This window comes from Pollicipes pollicipes, unplaced genomic scaffold (assembly GCF_011947565.3).
Source record: "Pollicipes pollicipes isolate AB1234 unplaced genomic scaffold, Ppol_2.1 Scaffold_4219;HRSCAF=4965_pilon_pilon_pilon, whole genome shotgun sequence".
Lineage (NCBI taxonomy): Eukaryota > Metazoa > Arthropoda > Thecostraca > Pollicipedomorpha > Pollicipedidae > Pollicipes > Pollicipes pollicipes.
This window is the reverse complement of record NW_023596448.1, coordinates 2,512,291-2,536,941: the sequence shown is the minus strand read 5'-3', so window position 1 is coordinate 2,536,941 and position 24,651 is coordinate 2,512,291. Positions and strand designations below refer to the sequence as shown.

At 54.7% G+C, this 24,651-nt stretch overlaps 1 protein-coding gene across 1 annotated transcript in view; it reads right to left on the bottom strand.

Moving 5' to 3' along the window:
• Nucleotides 1–551: 551 nt before the first annotated feature.
• The window catches only part of LOC119095931 (solute carrier family 22 member 4), a gene marked incomplete at its 3' end in the record, with an annotated part of 48,636 nt that continues 24,536 nt past the window's right edge, over nt 552–24,651 (bottom strand). Inside the window, 3 exon segments of the mRNA XM_037218784.1 lie at nt 552–637; nt 3,814–3,945; nt 21,551–21,752. Coding sequence (XP_037074679.1) covers nt 552–637; nt 3,814–3,945; nt 21,551–21,752 — 420 coding nt within the window.

Genomic DNA, 24,651 nt, shown 5'->3' with positions numbered 1-24,651 from the left:
CACGACACGCCTGGTCACGCCACGTCACGTCACGTCACGCTGGGTCACGCCGGGTTACGTCACGTCATAATACGTCACGTCACGTCGCGTCACGCCTCTTCACGTTACACCGCGTCACGTCACGTCACGCCGCATTAGCGGCGGCTCGAGATGTAGGTGACTCGGAGCCGACGAAGCGTCTTGGCGCTTGCACACCTGCTCCCCGGGAGTCGTGCATGGCACGGAGAGGCACAAGACCCCGCTCTGCCGGAAGCCCGTCCCGTGTATTTCGCGCGCCCAGCTTGGCGGACGGCCTGTACGGGTTTAAACGTCCAACTTATCTCCTCTCTTCCTGCGATAGCCTTTTTAAAGCCTTGGGCGTGCTGTCCCCTGCCGCGCAAACCTGCATCGAGGATTTCAAGCCTTCAAGATGCATATCTTCACAGGGGACGTGAATCCGAGGGTTACTGGTATGCCCCGTCCGGTTTGGAACAAGACAGGACCGTGGTGGGACGGGAGGCAGTACTTACGGGTCATATATGGACCGCGATGGAACAGGAGGCAGTACTTACGGGTCTTATACGGACAGGTGACGGAGAGAATGATGAATATCCCAGCTCCAATCAGAAAGTAGAAGATGGGCTTCTTTCTGCCGAATCTGCAACATAGAGAATGAGACTCAAGCAGGTGAAATGAAATCACCCGAACCGTGTGCTGGCTAAATATTTCACTGCCTAAATCAGGAAACACTTTTAGGTGCCACGTTTGGCATGATTGGCATGGCGCGAAGCTAATGTTTTCATGGGACATCGGCTGGAAGACAGGCACTGCATGGGAGAATTCCATTGGGATATCAGTCGAAGAGAGTAAAATGAGAACCATCAACCGTATCGTCCCGGTTCTCAACGGGCTTACCACGACATCGACGGCCGCGGTAATGACACTCGCCTGGCGAGCGTCGATTGAGAACGGCACAATGAATGACGTCACCACAGGACAGCTGCCACGCTGCCACTTCACCTCTCAGGCGCCCGCGCTCGCACGCAACGCGACACGAGCGCGCCGGCCGACGCCTGACATCCCAAGCTAAACGTTTACGCCTTGCTGCGGAACGGAGACGGAACGGAGAACGGAATCTGTCAAGTAGCGTCACCGTGCGCCGGACGCGCGGCTCATGACAGGAAACACGAGAGACCCGGCGTAGGGTCAAAGGTCCAGGGTCACATTGGCAGCAGCGCGAGCTCTGGCATGGTGAACATCGACGTTGAAAAGATGTCCGCCCTAATCGACGCGTCTGAATTGTGAAACGCCGGGGAGAGGTAGGAATCAAGTACAGATCTCGTCGGTCGGAAGGTCGTCTCATTGCGTGGAGAAGTCCAGCTGCGATAGTAGCTGGACTTCTCCACGCAATGATAGAAGTCCAGCTATATATATATATATATATATATATATATATATATATATATATATATATATATATACATATATATATCCAGCTATATATATCACGCAGGATAGAAGTCCAGCTACGATAGCCCCGCCCGTATTTGTTATCTCAGCCGAGGGGCGACAGACGTGGTGTCGAGGTGAGCAAATAAACGGAGATAAATGATGATTTGATCTTAAGGACCCGTCGACAGCGTTGGTTATATGGCGCACATGTAATGCGAAAAAGGAGAGGAAATAATAGCCGTTTTCATAAACATGCGTTGCACGAAACTTTTCGCCATGTCAAAATCTTTTAGAAATCGTGCTATGTGCGGTACGTGCTTTCGCAGAAGCCGATGTGACATTTTTTGTAGCAAAGAGGTTGTTTTAGTTGCTTTAGGTAGACAAACGTGCGCTGTTTTGAAATAATTGCTCACCAATGCCAGCGATCATAAATATTTCAGCCCAATATCTCGACACAATAAACATGCTTTTGCACTTACCATGCTGAATAGACTGAGATTGTTTACGTTCGTTTCCAAGCTGACTGAAGAGAGCCATGCGCCTTAGCGCGGGCGCACGTCATCACGGCCGGAGGCCACAGTCTCTCGTGTGGAGCGGGACACGGGACCTCAGCCTGGCTGCCATTGGGCTGTGTCATTAGCTGGTCATCAGCATGGCTCAGGCCGCTGCATTGTAGTCACTGCAACGTTCACTGCCATCACTGTAGTCATAAGCGGAGTCTCATATAGATCATTCGTGAAAGTCAATATCAAAATTGGTTGGTTGTCATGCGGTTTGATTTGTGGCATGTGTGCGGGGGCTTGCTTTTCAATAGTTTTCAGTCATTAAAGTAATATACTGAAGGGCCTGGATTCAGCCAGCGGCTGTTTCAAAGGGACACAAAGCCCCGTCCATTGTCAAAGCTCCATATGCTATATAATGCGGCTCGCGACAGGCCCAGCAGCAGGCGGGTGGATTCCTGACAGGTCCGGCAGCAGGCGGGTGGATTCCTGACAGGCCCGACAGCAGGCAGGCGAATTCCTGATAGGTTCAGCAGCAGGCGGGTGGATTCCTGATAGGTCCAGCAGCAGGCGGGTGGATTCCTGACAGGTCCGGCAGCAAGCGGGTGGATTCCTGACAGGCCCGACAGCAGGCAGGCGGATTCCTGATAGGTTCAGCGGCAGGCGGGTGGATTCCTGACAGGTCCGGCAGCAGGCGGATGGATTCCCACAGCTTGCGCAATTGCTAGCGGACCGACAGCCGGTTTGATGATCACAACGGAATTCTGTGGATGCTGGCACGAGCACATGCCGGTGGCCCCTGCTTCGGCCAGCAGAATGGTGGCATGCCACGGTGCCGTGTGCTTGGGTCGGCAGGTTTCGTGTCTTCGCACAAGCCGGCGAGCGGGGCCATGACGATCCAGGCCAGGTGTTCTTTGAGGTTCACATCGCATACTGCCCACGAGAGCGGACGCCCGGATAAGAGCACGTGGGTCTCGCCGGGGCCCTGTAGCCTGCACCCGCGCACGTGGGTCTCGCCAGGCCCCCTCAGCCTGTGCACGTGGGTCTCGCCGGGCCCCGTAGCCTGCGCCCGTGCACGTGGATCTAGCCGGGCTCCCGTAGCCTGTGCACGTGGGTCTCGGCGGGCCCCGTAGCCTGTGCACGTGCACGTGGATTTAGCCGGGCCCCCGGAGCCTGTGCACGTGCACGTGGGTCTCACCGGGCCCCCGTAGCCTGCATGAGTCTCGCCGGGCCCCCGAAGCCTGCACCCGTGCGCCATGCAGGTGGAGGTGAAAGGCTTGCACGAATGCGTGCGATGCTTGGTAAACTGTGCATGTATACACAGTTCACAAGCGTGCATGCTATGGTACGTCGGCGCTAAGTAGTTCTAATGAGACCCCTGATGGCATCATAGCTTCGAATGTGAGCGGCGATCGTAAACGTGGGACCAGCGCTGCGCGCTCTAGCATGAAGCCAGTTGAAGTATATTAAACGTCAACGACAGAAAAGAAACAGACTTGCTATATTTGCACGGTGTCCATTCCTGCAATGAACACGTCATATAATATATACAGACTTGATGCATGTGTCAGTCTTTGATTAAACGTGCCTCCCTAAAAGAGTCGCCGCTCGCTGGTGCAGCCCTGGTAAAGGTCGTAGCCCTCTGTCTGCGCATGTGTGGAACTCTACGTCTTCTGGAAGGGACCTTACACCCAACGTTTGTCCTCCTCTCCGCCCAATATGAGTTTCAACCACCAAAAATCAGTTTTCATCATTGAGATTGGCTTGCATCACAAACAACGTTGAACAATGGATCCGTCCATATCCAACCTCAAAGCTGTTTTTATAATTTGTTGCATTTTACATCATGACGTTTGATTGCGTTCTGCACGGCGCCGCTCACCGTCTGAGGATGAAGATGGAGACGGAAGCCGGAATCATCACCAGACCGGACAGGCAGTAGTTGAGGTACACGTTGCCCTTCATCACCATGGTGCTGGCCGTTAAGCCGTAGTACAGGAAGCCCACGATCGCCCTGCCGCCAGGTGAGCCTAGGTCAGGTTAGATCAGCCCAGGTCATGCGTGACCTGGAGACAAGCGTCTGTTATTGACAATACACAGACGCACACGAGCACACACTCACTTGCCCACGCGCGTCACCAGTTCACGACCTATGCATTCAGACATATTCGGCACTAAGAGCGACGACAGGTGCAACAGGGCCCTGGCGGAATCAGCGGCCAGTCTGCACCCCGTTGAAAGCCCTGGCCCGGTCATGCGAGGTCAGGTCGGGTCAGGTCAGGGAAGGGCAGGACACGACGGGGCAAGGCAACCTCACCCCGAGATAGGTCGTGAACGAAGAGTGATTGTCAGCAGACAGGAAATCTTTCATTTATGTGCGAGGATCTTCTGTGGTGCAAGATGAAGACACGTTCCGTGCATGTGCACTAAGGGTGTTTTAACGGACGCTGTGCACATTCTCCAGCTTGTCATGCTGTGCTGTAGCAAGAAAAAGGTACAATACTACAGCCGCATTGCTAATACGCACACCGCAAGGTGTCATCATTTTGTCAAAAGGAGCACACCATAAAATACATACATTCTGTTATGTAACCTCCTTGGCTCAAACATGCAGCAACATCGCTAGGCGTCCGAGTCTGTCATATCGCTATCAGCATCGGAGATGCCATTCTTTCTCTGGGAGAGTTATCTGCAACAGGGTGCGTCTCCAGCCTATCACAACTCACGACGGCCGTCTTCAGCGGCATCTCCTTAAATCCGGGCTTCCCAAGAATGCAAGTCCGGCGACGTCCGATCCACAGCCGGCACGGCGCCAAGCCGAGGAAAGACCGCGGTCTGCCCGCGCTGTCCGCGGCCGTCACCAGCTGACCCCGACAAACATCTTTAAAGCTCGACGACGCACGGCCGTGGGGCACAAAACTTCACTACAATAGTGTGTCAGAATGTTGAGACCTGCGCTTGAGTGAAAGCTTTTCGACAGGCAGCTCACGGTAGTGCCACGCAAAACTTGACCACAACAATGTGTCAGAATGTTGAAAACTACGCTTCAGAGAGAGAGAGATAGAGAGAGAGAGAGAGGAGAGAGAGAGAGAGAGAGTAGAGAGAGAGAGAGAGAGAGAGAGAGAGAAGAGAGAGAGAGAGAGGAGAGAGAGAGGAAGAGAGAGAGAGGAGAGAGAGAGAAGAGAAGAGAGAAGAGAGAGAGAGAGAGAGAGAGAGAGAGAGAGAGAGAGAGAGAGAGAGAGATAGGAGAGATAGAGAATGAGAGAGAGAGAGAGAGAGAAGAGAGAGAGAGAGATAAGAGAGAGAGAGAGAGAGAGAGATAGAGAGAGAGAGAGAGAGAGAGGAGAGAGAGAGAGAGAGAGAGAGAGAGAGAGAGAGAGAGAGAGAGAGAGAGAGAGGAGAGAGAGAGAGAGAGAGAGAGAGAGAGAGAGAGAGAGAGAGAGAGAGAGAGAGAGAGAGAGAGAGAGAGAAGAGAGAGAGAGAGAGAGAGAGAGAGAGAGAGGAGAGAGAGAGAGAGAGAGAGATAGAGAGAGAGAGAGAGAGAGAGAGAGATAGAGAGAGAGAGAGATAGAGAGCGAAGAGAGAGAGAGCTGAGAGAGGAGAGAGAAGAGAGAGAGAGAGAGAGGAGAGAGAGATAGAGAGAGAGAGCGAGAGATAAGAGAGAGAGAGATAGAGAGAGAGAAGAGAGAGAGGAGAGAGAGAGAGAGAGAGAGGAGAGAGAGAGAGAGAGAAGGGAGAGAGAGAGAAGAGAGAGGAGAGAGAGAGAGAGAGAGAGTGAGGAGAGAGAGAGAGGAGACGGTGTTTTAGGATGATATCAGAACACTGGGCGTCGCTTGTGACGTGGTTTCCAATGTCACGAGCACGCAATAGTTCGCCAAAAAACTCTTCGGAATTGGCGTCTGAAAAACCCACCGTGACATTCTGCACCGACGGCGTTTCATGAGAGAAAATCAATCCGCTCTTTTCCCGAGTTTGTACAGCTCACAACTTCCGCCACTCATAAATGAGCCGAACAGTCTGCAACGCATAGCATGAAAATTTTTTGTTAACGAACAGAAAACTTGATGTTCCGGGTAAGGTTTCTTTAGTAACTCAAGTGCGTAAGTAAATGCATTCATTTGCCCTCCTCCTTTGGCCTTTCCAGCCTGCACACGTGCCCGCCACATCGCACACGCCTCAGTCATGACGCCACGGGAACGTGGGCACACAACAAACCAGCCCCGATCGTTAACGCGCGCCGCTCCTCGTCTGCGCTGCGCAATCAGTACAAGCCCCGGGTCGGATGATCGACATCCATCACTCACCCGAGCAGCCCATGGCGGCGTGGACTACATGGACTACAAGTGGACTACAAGTGGACTACAAGTGGACTACCACTGCTGCGGAGACCCGCACCGAACGGGCTACGGTACGGGGACAGGTCCTGATGTTGATAAACAGGGCCTGATGGTGGCCACCGGCATCTGATGACGGTCAACAGTGCCTGATGTCGGTCAGCAGGGCCTGATGTCAGTCCAGGGCCTGATGTCGGTCAGCAGGCGTGGGTAGGTGTGGTGCTGGCCTGTCAGACTGCCGAGCCTCCACCCGCGGCCGGCCCGGCGGCGTCGCGTGCTGGTTAGGGTCGACAGGCAACGGCCGGCCGGTGTTAGTCGCGGTCTGCACGGCGCCTCTGACCACACTCTCTGCTGGCTCTGACGGGGTCTGCAGTGCGAGCGTGTGCAGACTACCCCTCTCAAACCCGTCAGCATTTGTTTATCCGTAAATTATCGTGTGCGATGACTAGTCATGCCCCTCCCCCTCGCATGCCGTCGTGAGAGGGCTGGTGTTGGAGGGAAGGGGGGGGGGGGGGTCCGCGCACGGGCACGCCTTGAATGGAACAGCGGACGCTGGGCTTCCGTACTCCGACAGACTGTTTGGCGGCGAGCGCATTATCTGCTGAGACGTGTCGTGCTCTGACCAACCGGCAACAAAAAAACAAGATACAACATGTGGGTCTGAGGATACTTACATCGCATGCACTAAGCCATTTTTTGGCGGGGGGGGGGGGGGAGGCGACGAGCGCTCCATCCCGCTTAACTGTGACGCATGGATTACACACATTCTGCGGTCGTTGTCACCGCATGCCTTATACGGCAAGCCTCGTGGTGAGAGACGCAAGGTCGCGATAAGGACGACTTTCCCGGCATAACCGATCCGTAAAAAAGCCGTGCTATGTTTGGAAGGCGACGGACGGCGGAGGTGGCCCAAGGCTAGGAGATGAGACCATGGAAAGCTGGCGGGATCCGCTGCCAGTGTTTTCCTCATGGAAGCTGGATAGTACTAAGTGATTAAAAGCGAGGTGCGCCGACCACGCGACGTTGAGTCGCGATGGTATCTGGGGACAATGCACAAGGATCGCAGCTCCATACAACTGTGGCTCGAGCGGCTGCAACAACAAAACAATGGAAAACTTCACCTCCACTAATCTGGCTGTACATGTGCAAATTTATTTTCGGAGTCGTGTTATTAAAACTGTACTGTGTTTATCACTAATCGTGAAAGGGTGTGAAACTTAATCATATGAAGCCAACAAGACAAAGCCAACAAATAAGCGGGCCTGCAATAAGGTCACGGCGTTCTGAGCGCGGCACGCGGTACATCGTCGCCGAAATACCAGCAGACACACCGTTCCCGAGCCCGTCTGTGCGTCACGAGATGGGCGTCCGGACCCTCGGCACATATCCGACTGCAGATACAGGTGTGCGATCATGAAGACCCAACAGCCAAGGTGGATTCCACTGGGTTCTTCATCCTCAAGTGAGAGAATGACGCAAGGTATGGTAAGGTCAGGCAAGGTCAACCCAGCTGAGCACCGCGCACACACAGGACATGCTATCAACGCGGCACACGTTGCTCGCCGGAGTAACAGCTCAACAGCCGGGCGCAGTGCTAACGCTCGCTGTCAAGCGTCGGGGAGGGCCAGGGGAGCCGTGGCCGCGTTGCGCGCCGGAGCGCAGTGTTAACGCCCGCTATCAAGCGTCGGGGGGGCTAGGGAGCCGTGGCCGCGTGCGCGCCGGAGCGCAGTGCTAACGCTTGCTGTCAAGCGTCGGGGAGGTCAGGGGAGCCGTGGTCGCGTGCGCGGCGGGGCGCAGTGCTAACGCTCGCTGTCAAGCGTCGGGGGAGGCCAGGGGAGCCGTGGCCGCGTGCGCGCCGGAGCGCAGTGCTAACGCCCGCTGTCAAGCGTCGGGGGGGCCAGGGAGCCGTCGCTGAGTGCGTGCCGGGCGCAGTGCTAACGCCCGCTGTCAAGCGTCGGGGAGGGCCAGGGGAGCCGTGGTCGCGTGCGCGCGGGGCGCAACGCATGGCCAGACCAAACACGGCGTGGTATTCGACAAAGCAAACAGTTCTTATGGCGTCGACCCTGGAATCTAAGCATGTAAAAGGGCGTTGCGAGTCGGTCTAGCAAGCGGCAGCACCAAACAACGCCTGGGTGTCGTCGAGTCGCGCTGCCCGTCGGCACATTTAATACCGTGCCGTTCTAAAAGGTGCGGGGCATAGCCGTTTTGCCGGTCGAAAATTAATCCTTTAACACCAAAGTGGGAACGAATCTGCGAGGTAAAGTAAGCTCGATGGCGCATGCGGGCTGCCAGCCAGCCCCGGGATCGTGCGGGCCAGCCAGTCACACCGGGATCATGCGGGCTGCCCCAGCCGCCACACCGGGATCGTGCGGGCTGCCAGCCCCACACGGGGATCATTCGGGCTGCCAGCCAGTCACACTGGGATTACACGGGCTGCCAGCCAGTCACACTGGGATTACACGGGCTGCCAGCCGTCACCGTCACGAGACCTAGCGTTGAATCCTGTCCGACACGCGAGTTGTGAAACTTGGCAGCAAGCAACCAGGCTCATGTTGCCGCGTTCAATGGCGGACCGAAGCATGACGCAACCAGAGCCGCGTTCGTCACCAAGTCACCCCGATGGCCGCGACAGGACTGTCTGCGACAATCGCAGCGGCGCTACGGCACGGCCGCCACCCGCGCAGGATCCAGGGCCCCACCGGCGCCGACTGTTACCTGCTCCAACAGTTCGGAGACTGTTGGCAGTGCGCCGGCAAGCGCGAAATGTGTAAGTCAGGATCAAAAGAGATGGGCAGCGTTTGATCACCTGTCCTGTTCGACGGTTTCTGCTCTACACTGGTGTCATATGATCACGAAGCGTCTCATGCCCCCGATCCGCAGCGGTGTCAAATGATCCCTGATCCACAATGTTAAGTCGCACGACCCTCGGGTGTCGTCTGTCACCTGATTAGCAGCGGTGTCAAATGATCCCTGATCCACAATGTTAAGTCGCGCGACCCTCGGGTGTCGTCTGTCACCTGATTAGCAGTGGCGTCAAATTACCCGGATTCTAAACGCTGTCGTATATTCCCCGAGCATCCGTGGTGTTGACTGGCCTTTGAGCTGTCGAGACGTCGTGTGGCTACATATCTGCGGTGTTTTTGCATGATTCCTGGTCCGCAATCCCGGCACATCATATGATTCATAATATAAAATGATATCGCGTCATCCTTGCGCGTTAAAGCCGCTACCCTCGTGGTTCAGTGGTGCTGCCGAATTTGCCACAGTGCCGCACACTCCCTGATCCTCAGCAATGTCGTGCACTCCCTGATCCTCAGTGATGTCGCACACTCCCTGATCCTCAGTGATGTGCACACTCCCTGATCCTCAGTGATGTCGCACACTCCTGATCCTCAGTGATGTCGCACACTCCCTGATCCCTGCATGTCGCACACTCCTGATCCTCAGTGATGTCGCACACTCTCTGATCCTCAGTGATGTCGCTCACGCCCCTGATCCTCAGTGATGTCGCACACTCTCTGATCCTCAATGATGTCGCACACGCCCTGATCCTCAGTGATGTCACACACTCCCTGATCCTCAGTGATGTCGCACACTCTCTGATCCTCAAGTGATGTCGCCACACTCCCTGATCCTCAGTGATGCCACACACTCCCTGATCCTCAGTGATGTCGCACACTCCCTGATCCTCAGTGGATGTGGCGCACTCCCTGATTCTCAGTGATGTCACACACTTCCCTGATCCTCAGTGATTGTCGCACACCTCCCTGATCCTCAGTGATGTCGCACCACCTTCCCTAATGCCACAGCAGCCGATCTGCGGCGGTCGGCGCCCGGCCAAACCCCTGCCATTATCAGCCTAAGTCAGGACGCGCGCCTCGGAACCCGACAGTAACCTGCCCGTTCCGTCCCCCCCGTCCGGGCTCAGTCTGCTAAGTTTAGACTTGCCGAGTGCGACAGTGCGGCCGTGCGGCAGTGCGACACCCAGCAACACCACGAGAACGGAGCGCACCTCCGTGGCGGCAGCCGCGCGCACAGAGCTTGTTATGATGGGGGTCGCGCTGCCAACACAATTCCAAGTATACATGAACTCACACTTAACCCTGTTTGGTTTGCTTTTCCGGAAGGGAATGATCAATAGGGAAATGTAACAGGAACAAAAATAATTCGTCTCAGAAAAAGTACTGAGATATATATTGAATGAAAACAAACAAAAACAAAAACACTAAAGACACCTGCCACTCCTTTTAGATAAGCGGTTCCGTATTACACCCCCCTCCTCCCCCCCCCCCGCTCCTGTCGTCACTGCCGATGAGCAGCTCACCCTCATCACGATGTCAGTCGTGGCCTCTGAGCATCTGTCATGCATACCACTCGTTCTGTATCCTACAAATGCCCACGTGGGCGTGATATGTGGAAAGAGGGCGAGGAGAGGGGAACAAAATGTTATGGTGCGCATGCTTCGGCTAGATGTGCAGACCTCCCCCCCCCCCTCCGCCCTGGAGAGCTGGCTAGGCTTTACCCGTGACTGTACTGCCCGTGACTGTGGGGGGGGGGGGGGGGGGGCGGCGTGATGGCTGAAGCCTTTGGCTGTTCACATCAGGGAGGCGGCCCTCTGCGTCAGTGATTATGCCGTGTAGCACGTGGTGTGTGCACGGGTGTGATTCTCAAACGGTGTTTAGATAAGCCTCAGTCTGCATCGCAGGCCTAAGCCGCAGCAGGCCTAAGCCGCTGTTTGTGACCGCCAGGCGATGCCGCCAACGGTCATCACAAGCAGCCAATGGTTTTCTGGTCCTCGATCTAAGCAGCTTCCCTGTATGTTGAAGCCTGTGTGTTGAAACTGAATGCAGCATGATAAACTCATCTAGTAGAAATACTATTAAATACGGACTGTTCTCTACGTGTACCACGACAAACCCCAGGGTACTAATACCGTTATGCATCATATTTTCTTGCCAGCTGGGTCTCACAGAGCTGTTAATGAATGAAAAGTTTAACGTCTGCCGCTGCAGGATGCTTGGCACATATCTACGGCGGCGAGTCGAGGTATTAGTGGGGCTCAACAGACTCCATGTCACTGGACTGGAATGAACGGAGTCATCTACAGCGACGAGTCGAGGTATGGGCGGGCCTCAACAGACTCCATGTCACTGGACTGGAATGAACGGAATCATCTACAGCGACGAGTCGAGGTATAGGTGGGCCTCAACAGACCCCATGTCACTGGACTGGAATGAACGGAGCCATCTACAGCGACGAGCAAGCCTGACTAGACGAACTCCTGTCGGCGGCCGGGGCAGTGTCGCTCCGACGAACCGTCGATTTGTGATCAGAGCTGTCACGGATCACACGTCATCACACGGCCATCATGAATCACACGTCACATGATACCACAGATCACATTCACATGACCGATACGGATCACACGTCATCACTGACCGTCAGGGTGAACTCAAGCCGAGGCAAGCAACCGAGACTGTTAAGTTGTGTATTCTTAAAAACATTTTCATCATATTTCAGTGGCATGACCATGTTAGGAAATGACCTACGGTGATGCTTGGAATGAATGGCCTCATAGATCGGAGATTTCTGCAGGAGCCTTGCAGTCATTTTTGGAAAATGGCCTCGGCACATACCGCTGTGAGACGATTTGTGGTGATTTCTGTGCGGTGACGGGGGGTATAGCCATTGGTGTAAAATATTGCCGAGACGGGTACAAGCCATGGTCAAAGCCACCCGATGAGCTTTGCTGGTGTTTGATGAATGGCCATGCATCAGTTACCGTCCTTTATCTACGCGAACCGCAGTCACGAAAAGCCAGAATCCATTTCGAATCACTTGACGTATCTGTCAGTAAATCTTCAGATCTGAGGAACTGAGCCTGCACATAGCTGGGGGTCGTGAAGTCAAAAGTAAACGAATTGATCGACACAACAGAGCTGACAGGCTCAAAGACTGACTCATATCGCCCTGCAAAATAACAACGTAGAAACTGTCGGCGGCTGTCACGACCCCGGTCAGACAGGGTCGTGACAGCCGCTCCGCTCAACGGTCAGACCATCCCGAACCACCGTCAGCTCGGCGAAACCAGCCTACAGCGTAAGGCGGCTATCCCAGGGGGCACTGGCCAGGACATAACCGCCATCATTGCTCACGGACACGTCAACAACATCGGAACGTGCGCCTAAAAAAAGGGGCTTTCACTTGTGCAGAAAAAGCTAGTGTTCTATTTGAGCACGGGCCCATGTTTGGGCCAAATCGAAAGCCTGGCACATGGTCGGAGCCAAACTTCCCCGCCAAGGTGGGGCGTCGTCCCCATGCCACGCGTAACGCTCGTACTCAGCACATCATGTCCGCCGCGTATTATGGTGCTGACAGGAGGCGCAGTGCGAAGCTTTGACGAGGATTTTGCGATGACATGTTGCTAGAAAGCAGCGACGAACAGGCCACTGAGCATTTGGCCGCAGTCAGCTTTATGAAAACAACAATTCATCCCCATCAACGTGCCGGCGCTTACCAGCTGAACGCCGCCCACGCCGAAAGATAAACCGTTTAGCGGCGCGAGCATTGCGCAGGGTTCGAACCCATCTGTGATTATTGGCGCCGAAACTACGGCCAGCGTAAATATTAGCGCCAAGGAGGGCCCTGCTGACGAAACCCACGGAGAACAAAAAACAGGTCGAGGGCGGGATCAAAGGAAAAGAGGCGTGTTCCAAACAAACGTCTAGACGTTGTCTGACGGCTGAGCTGCGGCATGCGAGAGTGGACGACGCAGTTGCTATTCGTCAATGGTAGCAGGCGTTTAGAACCGACTCTGACCATGGATTTGGGAAAGAAAACATCGCGGGTAGCAAGCACCTGCTTATTTAAAGCGGAGCCCCAGCTGGACTGAAGAAAACTGAACACACCGCTCATGTCGCCGTGATAATACACGCGATGGGAGATTGTTCTGGCTGTCACGAGCCTACCACGAGCTAGGTTGTTATTAGCAGTAGTCAAACTTTGTTGAAGCATGTAGCATGCAACGATCAAGTGCGTGCTAAGTGCTACCAGTTGGCGCGCTGTTGCTAATCAGAAGCGCACACATCGTTTAAAATTCGAATGCCGCTGCGTTAACATGAAAAACAGCTCGCCTTTGCTCGAGTTCGTTCACTACATCGGTTGCCCGAGTCCCCGGTCCGACAGCTCAGTTAGTTAGATCACTTGACTTGCAATCCAGCCACACGTCGCGGGGCGGGGCCGCGTCGCTTTAAGCGCTTGCTATTTGCCTTTGACTGTGTTGACCTCCGGCCGGTGGCAGCGGTCGCGCCAACAAGTGACGTGACGTCAGAGGACGAGCGGGAACGTGCCGAACATTGCAGTACGCTTAACTCTCCACACAGCTTTCAGCTGTTAATCTGGAATTTCACAATCGGATGGTAGAAGTCGGGGATCACCCAACAAGCGCTGCTTAGCATGAGCTCTGATTCCAGAATCCATTCATTCATTATTCCGGACTAAATCATTAAAATTCTCTTCTGACCACCTCAGAACTCATAGCGCGCTCTCGCCATCTTCCTCATTGTTTAGTCCTCGAGTTCCTAGTCCTCTCACTCTGGTCTCAGGCCCGCCTGCCCTTCCCTCTCCCGTGTTCTAGGTGGTGTCGCCTCCCTTCTCCCCCACCCTGACCTCGCCTCTGGCCGCCTCTAACCTCCCAGCGTTTTCTCCTGGCCTCGCCCGTGCGCGCCCGATCCGCCGGCTTTGGGCACCCCACCAGCGCCCGGCCGCGTCATGAACTCCACCTCAGGCCGTACTGCAGGCGTCAATGAAGCCGGCGGCCGTGCCGCCCCACGGCCACCGTCGGCGGGCAGGCGCCGCCCGTGTTTGGCACCGTGCCCTCGGGGGGCGAGCACCATCAGCCCGGGGAGATGGCCTGCAGCCGGCCTCGACCTTGAGTGCTGACTGCTGGAGGCTGCTGTGAAAGGCAGACTCCTAGCCGCCGGTAACCAACCGTACTGTAGCCAGCTTCGTAAAGAGAGAATGCGTACACATATGGCGTAGGGGGTAATTTCACAAGGTTTTACCTCAACTCCGGTTGCATAGAGTAAATAGTACTTATTTACTTTAACGCCTAAGATTGTACAATTTACTGGGATATCTGGAGTGAGGAGTTACTCCGTACTTCACCAGGCATCCATCGGGTTTCATAAACGCAGCTGGTTTGGCCACGAAGTAGACATTTATTCTAAAACTGGCATGACATGCTCTGGCCGGCATTGGCCTTAGACTGAGCTATACGCGCCACACAGATGGGGAAACAATCTTGGCTCATCTGATCAAATTCGACAGTAGAAAACACCGTAAAGGATGTGAAAAATGACCTTAGGCAAATCGCAGATCACATACAGAGCCAGTACACATTTCTGTACTTTGGTTCTAGCACCTAGCACATCTAGCGCTGACTTTCCACGGGTGGTCGCCCCCCCCCCCCCCCATCGCTAAAGGCATACAACCTGCACGCCAGGCGTTCGGTTCCGGCGGGTGAGCCTGTTGAAGGCACCAGCACGACCGTCTGCCCGGGTGGCAAGCGGGCCCCCTCATCATCTGGGAGGGCGCACGAGCCCAGCAGACAAATAAGCCAGCAAATCGGCAGAGAAGGCGCCGCTCAAGGATCCGTGGGTCACGCCGGCACCGGCTCACAAGTAACAGCATTTATCCGATTTATGCTTCAAAGGGTACCGACCCGGCACGGGCCCGGCCAACAGATTCGTGGAAAGCACGCGTAAACGTGGCTGAAAGCTGACCAGCCGGCGCGGTGGGATCCGCACTCCATGAACTCACGAACCTCTAGGGATCTGTTCATCCTCCTCGGGATCTGTTCATCTGTGGCCAGGACAACAGCTTGATGCTATGCCATTTTTTGGCGGCATCTCTGGAGCTGTTCAAAGCATTAGATCATATAATTTTAGTCAGCTGCGTTCTGCACTCTTCATACCTGACTTTGAGGTTTATATTTTTACGATGACTGGTCGCTGACCTAGCACGTCTCTTTGGGGGCTGTCAGAATGTAAAGTGATCATAAAGGGCTATCAAAAGCTAAATTGCTGTAATTGCAACTTAACCTCGCTTCAAAAAATGTGGGGACTGCTTTTCAAGAAGTATGTCTTTGTTATAACATCTCAGTTGTTCCATTGAACAGACTTTGTTGCAATGACGTTGCGGAAGTCATGTTGTGTATTCTTAGATACATTGCTGAGATACTACGGCAAATATCAGTTTTCTAAAAACTTTGCACCCCTGTTGCAGAGTGCAACTGAGCGTTGGCGACCAATGCTCTTACCTGAGGCCTTGGTTGACTGGTTGCCGGCCCTATATGGACCAGGTGCTGGCGGTCTGTCGACCCCAGACTTACCTCCCGGCTCCGGGTTAAAAGGCGACATATTTTTTCGAATGTTTGCCAAACTGCCAGATTGCGGGGTCGAACATTACCAGGTAAACTCTGTCTTTCTTATGGAAGCAGGCAGCAAAACCGTTGGAACACATTGCTTACCCGGAAATCATATGCTTTCTCATTTTTCCCGGACAGTCTTAGCCTCTTACTGGACCTCAGAAAAATGTTAATCGCTGGGTTCCTCTGTCCGAGACTGTACGTGCCCCTGACCTGTCATGCCGGAGTGTGTCGGTTTGTCTAAGCCAGCTGGTGGATATGGCAGTGCAGCTGGTGGACATGGGCAGGATGTGGGTGGATCTCATCGGTTAAAGGAAAGTGAGCAATCTAAGCATTTACAGCAAAACAGAGTGGGCAAAACATGTGAGATATTGCCAAAAATCGACCTCTGAGAAGAAAAAATGAACATATTTTAAGCCACCAAAAGCTGGGCTTTTGGAAGTCATGCTGTATATCTGTCACGCATCTCGACCGTTCCAACGAACCGTTCCGTTCACTCTGTATGGCACGGGGAAGGTGAGAAATCGGTGCCCCGCTGGCAATTCTTGGATCTTTGCTCACCAGATCTTCTTGTCCAGCAATGCTGAAGGTGTTCAGTGGATAAAACATGGCACTAACCAATGCTCACGCTCGGAGCTTCGCCAAACTCATTAAAAGCTAAGGCCACGTCAGGGGCAAAATCCGGCAGATTATGTGAACGCAATCCACAAATGAGCCACAACATGGACCATACAGCTGATAAATGTCAAATGTGATGTAAGAGCCAATCCAGGTGATGGACGACATGTCTGGGTAAGTCTTAAAAGCCGCCTAAAAAGGCTAGTAAGTCATCCACAGCGTACAAGTTCCGTCGCACAGAGAGATGTTAAGTATAAGATCATGAAAGTAAAGGTCATTGAAGGTGCAGGAATGCCCTCAGGTATCATCGTGTGGCCGCTTGGATGTACATGGTGGTATACCTTGGTTTGCGTCAGCTTTACCTGGGGGATGTACGCAAAGCCACCCAAAGATAGCATAAAAGGGACTCCATCATGTCTGACACTGATCTGCGGGTCAGCGACACATGATCATGACAACGTGAGGGATGACGTAACATGACCTGAACGAAAGTTTCAAGCCAGACGTTTTGATCGTACACGAAAATACCGCATTGTTATTGATTTTCTACAGCATTACATCCAGTGTGAAATCGGCAGTGGGATGCTCGGGACCCACCTCTCCCACCCTGAGCCATGTGACAGAACAGGCGAACTTGGCGAAGCTGGAAGCCAGCGCGGACGGCGCTGCGTTCGGGATGAGCAGCGGCACGTTAGCCGGCATCCGGGAGGCCTTGACCGCCGCTGTGTGCTCCGTGACTGCCGGCAGGGGCGGGGATAAGTCGGATGAGCGGCGGGAGGCCGTCGGACCGGCTCTGCACCTACAGCGCCGAGCCCAGCTGCCCACCGTCCGCCGCAGCGCTCCCTGCTAGCCGGCTCTGCACGCTGGAGCTGCGTGCCGTCTTAGCGTGATGCTGGCGCCGCACCAGTATCAGCGTGGGTGCCGGTCTAGAGCCAGCACTCCTGCGCTGGTTCCGTGTACGAAATGCAAGCCAACGGCATCGGCATGAGCAGAGTCACAGCATTCCCGTCAAAGACACCGCTGCGATGGCGCCAGTGCGGGCTCAGTGACGACTTTCTCCACCGGTGGTGCGGTCTCAAAACCCGCACCTCTAATGCGCGGAAGCCACGGGCCTTCGCATGCATACAGAAGGTGGCTCACTGTCACACGAATTTTCATCGTTCATTAATAGCGCCACATGGAGCATCAGCCCGCCCGCGTGGTACACTGGGGCTGACACCCCTCTCCACGTGTCACGGGACGTCAGCCCGCCCGCGTGGTACACTGGGGCTGACACCCCTCTCCACGTGTCATGGAGCATCAGCCCGCCCGCGTGGTACACTGGGGCTGACACCCCTCTCCACGTGTCATGGGGCGTCAGCCCGCCCGCGTGGTACACTGGGGCTGACACCCCTCTCCACGTGTCACGGGACGTCAGCCCGCCCGCGTGGTACACTGGGGATGACACCCCTCTCCACGTGTCACGGGACGTCAGCCCGCCCGCGTGGTACACTGGGGCTGACATCCCCTCCCACGTGTCACTGAGCATCAGCCCGCCCGCGTGGTACACTGGGGCTGACACCCCTCCCCCGTGTCATGGGGCGTCAGCCCGCCCGCGTGGTACACTGGGGCTGACACCCCCTCCCCCCGTGTCATGGGGCGTCAGCCCGCCCGCGTGGTACACTGGGAATGACACCCCCCACGTGTCACGGGACGCCAGCCCGCCCGCGTGGTACACTAGGGCTGACACCCCTCCCCCGTGTCATGGGGTCAGCCCCCCGCGTGGTACACTAGGACTGACACCCCTCCCCCGTGTCATGGGGCGTCAGCCCGTCCGCGTGGTATACTAGGGCTGACACCCCTCCCATCGTGTCATGGGGCGTCAGCCCGCCCGCGTGGTACACTAGGGCTGACACCCCCCCCCGTGTCATGGAGCATCAGCCCGCCCGCGTGGTACACTAGGGCTGACACCCCTCCCCCGTGTCATGGGGCGTCAGACCGACCGCGTGGTACACTAGGGCTGACACTCTCTCCCCCCGTGTCATGGGGCGTCAGCCCACCCGCGTGGTACACTAGGACTGACACCCCTCCCCCCGTGTCATGGGGCGTCAGCCCGCCCGCGTGGTATACTAGGGCTGACACCCCTCCCACGTGTCATGGGGCGTCAGCCCGCCCGCGTGGTACACTAGGGCTGACACCCCTCCCCCGTGTCATGGGGCGTCAGACCGACCGCGTGGTACACTAGGGCTGACACCCCTCCCCCCGTGTCATGGGGCGTCAGACCGACCGCGTGGTACACTAGGGCTGACACTCTCTCCCCCCGTGTCATGGGGCGTCAGCCCGCCCGCGTGGTACACTAGGACTGACACCCCTCCCACGTGTCATGGGGCGTCAGCCCACCCGCGTAGGGCTGACACCCCCTCCTCCCGTGTCACAGTCCCACCATCGCTTTCATCGCAGCGGCTCTCTGTGTGCTCCTGGGATACAGATGGACAGACAATACTCCCGTGCTAAAAAGCCACGGTGTTTGCTACCTGACGTTCGAAAGATCCTGCGGCGCAAACAAGATGAGCGTTACCTTTGTGTCATGGCTGGGTACAGGGTCAAACCTTGGGTGAGGTGGAGTGTAGGTTTCGCAACACCGCCAAGGTCAGAAAACTTCACATTAGCAGCGTCCAGAGAGAGCCATTCTTTCACAGTCTTCAGGGACACAATCCTCATCTTCCGGAACCAACAATCCATCTCTTTTAAGTCGGCGTTGTGGAGGCAGGCAGGACAAACTGCATACAAGTACAGGCCTTCGCGATAATCTGTTTCTTTTACCCACTCGTTACGCCAACCAGAAGCGGCTGTCCGCACCCCACCCGCTAACCATTCCAAACCTCTTGTACCCACCCGCTAGCCATTCCAAACCCCTTGTACCCACCCGCTAGCCATTCCAAACCCCTTGTACCCACCCGTCGGCCGTTGCCTACCCGTTCGCATTTGTCCAACACATTGTTTCTATACCTTGGAAGCGTTTCAAAAGTTAACGTTCAAACTTCACTTTGAGTGTGATAGTTACAATAATAGTCTGATTTTAAGTAATTACAACTACAAAAGCATGAACAGTAAATTGTGTAGAACGTATTGGCTCACGTTCTTGACATATTTCGTAATACCTTCGCGCTTCATTATATCGTTCGGCCTCCTACCCGCAATTATCTCCAACATCTGTCCGAAACCCAATCCGTTACTTATCCCATATGAGTACATATGTTTTGTTCCTGGTAAAGATCATCACAAACGTGTTGTAGTGCTGTATGTCACGGAAACTGGTTTCGTAGTCTTATCTCACTAAACTAAAGGCTGGGAAACGACACTTTATCTGACGAACTGCAGTGACACACCTCGGGTAACGGCTACATCTACCAGTGTTAACAAGCGCTCTGGCCCAGAGCTACGCACCAGTACCATTGTAAACACATCAAACCATCCGTCCCAGACAGCTGCTGACACGTGGCCCCGCTCAACACGGCGAATCGGGTCAGTCTGCGGGCACAGCCGTCCCGCTACACCGCTGACACAATGGCGAGATTGGGGTGTCACGCGCGCTGTACGACCAGCCGCCAACACCGAGCGGCCGCCTCCGCTCTGCTTATTTCCGGCTGGTGTGACCAGACCGGCATCCCGTCCATCACCCGTCGGGCCTGACCTGCAGTCCTCCGGTCGGCTGCGCGGGTCTGGCACCGTGGCCGCGCCAGTGAGGAACACTGATGGTGCGACCAGACCGGCACCCCGTCCATCACCCGTCGAGCCTGATCTGCAGTCCTCCGGTCGGCTGCGCGAGTCTGGCACCGTGGCCGTGCCAGTGAGGAACACTGACGGTTCGGCCCGGTCAGCCTGCTACAGAGTCTACTCGGGCGTCGGTGCCCCTATGTGCCGATAGCGTTTGATGCCCAGCGCCGGAACTGCGGTACAAGAATCGCTCGGGGTCGCTGGCAGCTTCACCGCGCCCGTCTAGCTCTGCGCGGCTCGCTGGCACGAGCCTCGGAAGATCGTCGACATACGAACGGCGGCTTATTGACAGACGCGGACGAGCTTGGACGAGCGCGGGCGAGCCGACGACCTCCGTCAACACACCGCCAATGTCAACAGCCGGGAGGGGCCCCTCAGGCCGTCTCGGCTCGTGAAACACGGCGCCGGGACCTCCCACGTGCGACATTAAACCTCTCTGGCGGTGGGAAAATGAACAGTTCGCAGCGCAGACCGCGTGTGCTTTGAGAGCCAGGACACAGCACGGACAGCTGTCACCGCTAGCGCGGGCCAGGCCGCCGTGCAAAAAGCGGAGCAAGAAAGAGCCGTGGCGTCCGAGCGATGGAAGACCCGGGCGCGCTGGGCCGACTCTCGACCTCACGCGGGGTACGGGGTCAGAGAACGGATCCTCTGCGGGGGCGCGGCCTGCTTGCCTCCGTGTGGAGCTTGGTTGGTGACATGTACGGTGTACGGTGCCGTACAGGCACGTGACGTACTATGATATGCTTGTCAGGATGAAATGATGCTCATTGCGTGTGAAAGATAAGTCATGACGGCCCTAGCTTAAGGACTCTGAAAGAAATCTCAAGAAACCTAACGGTAGATGAATATACCAGTTGTGTTACAGCCGTAAATCTTGATCCCCGAAATGGCTTTTGCTCTAAGCCAGTTCAAGTTCAACCTTGACATCTGCCACGAACCCCATCGTGTTTGCGTGCTTCCGAAGCCGCGCGTTTCTTCCTGATGCACTGACGTTTGCAGCGAAAGATCAGGGGATTCACCGGACTTGGCCAGCATATGTTGCATTGGCAATGCGTGTGTTGCACTGAGGTGAAGCAGGGGCGAAGCAGTCCCCATCAAAACTGGAACACCACTCGGCATCGGAGTGTCGCTCTGTCTACGCCGATCACGTGGAGATACTACGGGTAAACTAAGATTAACAGGGTATGGGGGAGTCTGTGGATGTCATGGCAACCCCCCTTTACAAATATGCTGAACTCTAACCCTAAGCAGACGCACGAAAAAAACCGACTTTTAACTTGTTTTTGGCTGCCCCACTTACTGGCACTTTGTGGCTTCAAAAAAGTATTTCCCTTGGCCATCCGTGACTACGGCAAGGGACACCGACGTCACCGTAGTTGCATCATCTGTTGTTGAAAGAAGTCAGAGAAAGAGACTGAAAGTATCAAAGGCTGAAAGTGGCGCACAGTGAGACCCCCGGCAGCCCATGCTGAGACGACACTGACCACATGTAGGAGACGATGAAGAAGTGTCGGCGCAGCTGGTGGTTCTTCATCAGGTCAAGGATCTTGCGCCATTCCCCAATGTGTGCGTGGAACTCGTGCTGCAAGTACTCTCCCGTGCCCGGCCGGTTCTTCAAATTTAGCTGCGTTGATCTCAGCCGCTCCACCGCCGACTTGCGAGGTTGGTTGCCATGGTAACCGTTGCCTGCCAAAAACGGTGTGTTAACAGTTGAGAGTTAACGACTTTATCTATCAGGCATTGACCCATGGCGTTTCCGCCGGCGGGATCTGACACAATGTTAAGTGCTGCCGGCCGAGTAACAGCCCCTGAGGAGACACCTGTCCGGTGCGGCGTATGCGCTGCCGTTTAGCCGCTACCTGAAGAGACACCTGTCCGGTGCAACGGATGCGCTGCCGTTTAGCCGCCACCTGAAGAGACACCTGTCCGGTGCAACGGATGCGCTGCTGTTTAGCCGCCACCGGAGAAGACACCCGTCTGGTGTGGCGAATGCGCTGCTGTTTAGCCGCCACCTGAAGAGACACCTGTCCAGTGCAGCGTATGCGCCAAACTGACGTGCTGCTCTCCCCGACCGTGATACATTTTGCATGATCATGACTTAATGCCGCAGAGTGACTGTGGATGGTACAGTTTTGTGGTATGGTGAGATGTCCCTCTTAGTTCATCGGTCGGCAGGCGATGCTATAGCCGGAAGCCAGTTGCGGAACGTCTGTTGTTGTGTGTTGACATGCCATGCAAATCATGGAACTGGGACGTTTCAACCACTTTTGTTTATATTGTGTCTTCTCATTATTTACGGTAACTCCACGAAATGCCCACCGATCAGCCTGTTCGCTGCAAATAATAACATCAAATAATTTAGCCGATTCATGGGGGAGAGCGGGGGGAGGGAGGAGGACAAGCTGGGCTCTGCCCGGACTTCGAAGGCTGACATTTAGCTTATTTACACTAGATTGTCGGAATCTGTTAGCCGCTCCGGACTGCCCCAACATTTGTGACATGTGCCGGCTCATCTTGGAGAGCTTGGGAAGTGACAAAGCGTTACCAGCACCCGTGCTTGCCGTGGCCTGGTGGAAGGATGCTGAGCTCCTAATGCAGCGACATTGGATACCGGTAACCGACAGGCCGTGCTGTTATGCACGACTGACCTCGAAAGGTGAGCCGGTAACTGACCAAAGAGAGCTAGCCTGACACGGGACGGCCGTGACGGAAGCTGCACGCTGCCTAAAACCCCGGCAGACGTGGCCCTGCTTGGCACGAACAAGGTGGACAAGGGCATCCCAACCACCGGATCGGATTGTTTGCCGACATGATCGATAAGATAGGGTGGAGACACCGGTGGTCAGACCTCACGAATCTAAGCCGAGCGCCCCACCGTCTGAACCACATCCTCTCCATGCCACAGAGACATTACGGTCACTGCGGCGCCAGTTGTCATCCCGCAAGCTCACGTTCACAGGCAGCGGAGCCTGCCTGCACGTAAGGCGTAGGTCTGAGTAGGCACGGGAACACTTGTTAGGCTGGTCTCTGGCCCTAACGAGTACAACAAACATGGTGGGTTGGGCAAACAGGAAGAGTTCATGGAATTGCTTACGGGAACCGCTAACGCAGTTAGAGCATACGTGACCTATTTCACTGCTTCATCAAAGGATCTTGATTCAGTTTGAAATGGAGGGCCCTACGGCCACAGTCGATGTTTGTTTCTGTAACTTGTTACAATAAATGTGGTTTGGCGCAAAACACGGAAAGCAGGGTTTCTATCAGGTTTTTCTTACTAGCTACACAGCTATGAGTTTGTGAAGAGGGCTGAACAGTGAAAATTATAAAACGTACGCCATACAATATCCAGGAACGGGTGCAAATAAAAAGCATATTTTCAGTTCAGATTTGAATGCAGCCTACTGAACTACCTTAGGAACAGAAACCGCGAAGCACTTGAATTTCGTGTACTGTGTGGTACACCATGGTAGTTTGGGCAATTTTGTGTATAGGTACTTCGGTCATACTTTAGACTGAAATTGTTCGTAATCACTCGGCTGCTGATGATTTAGTTGCGGCCTCATTATGATATACGCGAATCATGAACCCGAAATGTTACACCAAACAGCCAACTTCCCACTAACCATGAAATTTAACATTGTATTTTATTTTGTAATTGGACAGAGGAATCTCAAGTATTTTTGTACACTATTGACCGTCACCTTTAATAGTGACGCAATGCAGAACACACGTAGGGATCATTGTCGCCATGTTATGGCATGCTTCATGCATGGACCTTGCAGTACGAACGTGTTGAGCGCAAACACGGATTCAGAACGCCGCCTTGGGGGGGGAGGGGGGGGGAGGGGGGGGGGGGGGAGGCAGGGAAACGCTGGCATGGGGAGCAGAAGTTCAAAAAATGTCTTGATTTGCAACAACGCATGGAATTTCGATTCCCTATGCCCAAGAAGTATTCTAAAAGGGCTTCGCCTTCTTAAAAGTTATTTACGTTTTCTTCAATGTTCAAAAATGTGCCGTCTGCCCAACTTCGCCCATCTTAAAAGGGCGAGCCTCTTGCCCCTCCCCTATCTTACTCCTGGAACCGCCCCTATCTGTATGTTTGTTTATCCCTAGCGTCACACGCTATGGCTGGTCCGGTATAGTTGGCACGAAAGAAGTAATGCCCATTGGCTTTTGTATCGACGTGTTTCAAATCAGTACAGTAGCCAAACTCCTACCACAGGGCGGCATTAGGATCTTGCCCTGTTTAATCGAAGCGGGCCGTTTCATCCATTGTTTCCCTGTGGTCGCTGCTTCCTTGCTCATTCGGGATTTTCGCCCTGCTCCATTTCCCAATTCAAGAAAGCAATAAACCAAAGTAAATTAAGGCTTGAATGACTGGAAAAACGAGTGCTTTGCATGAATGGTTTTGCATCCATAGCTGATGCTGGGCGGAGCTCATTGCGTGCTCCAAAATCCCACCACCCCGAATAAGCTGATCCAGTTCATGGGATAACTTTCCCTGACCTCGCCAGCCAGGACTGTGGGGGTACCCCGTGCTGTACCGTGCTCCGTCACGGCCTCATAGGTCATAGGTCACGCTGAC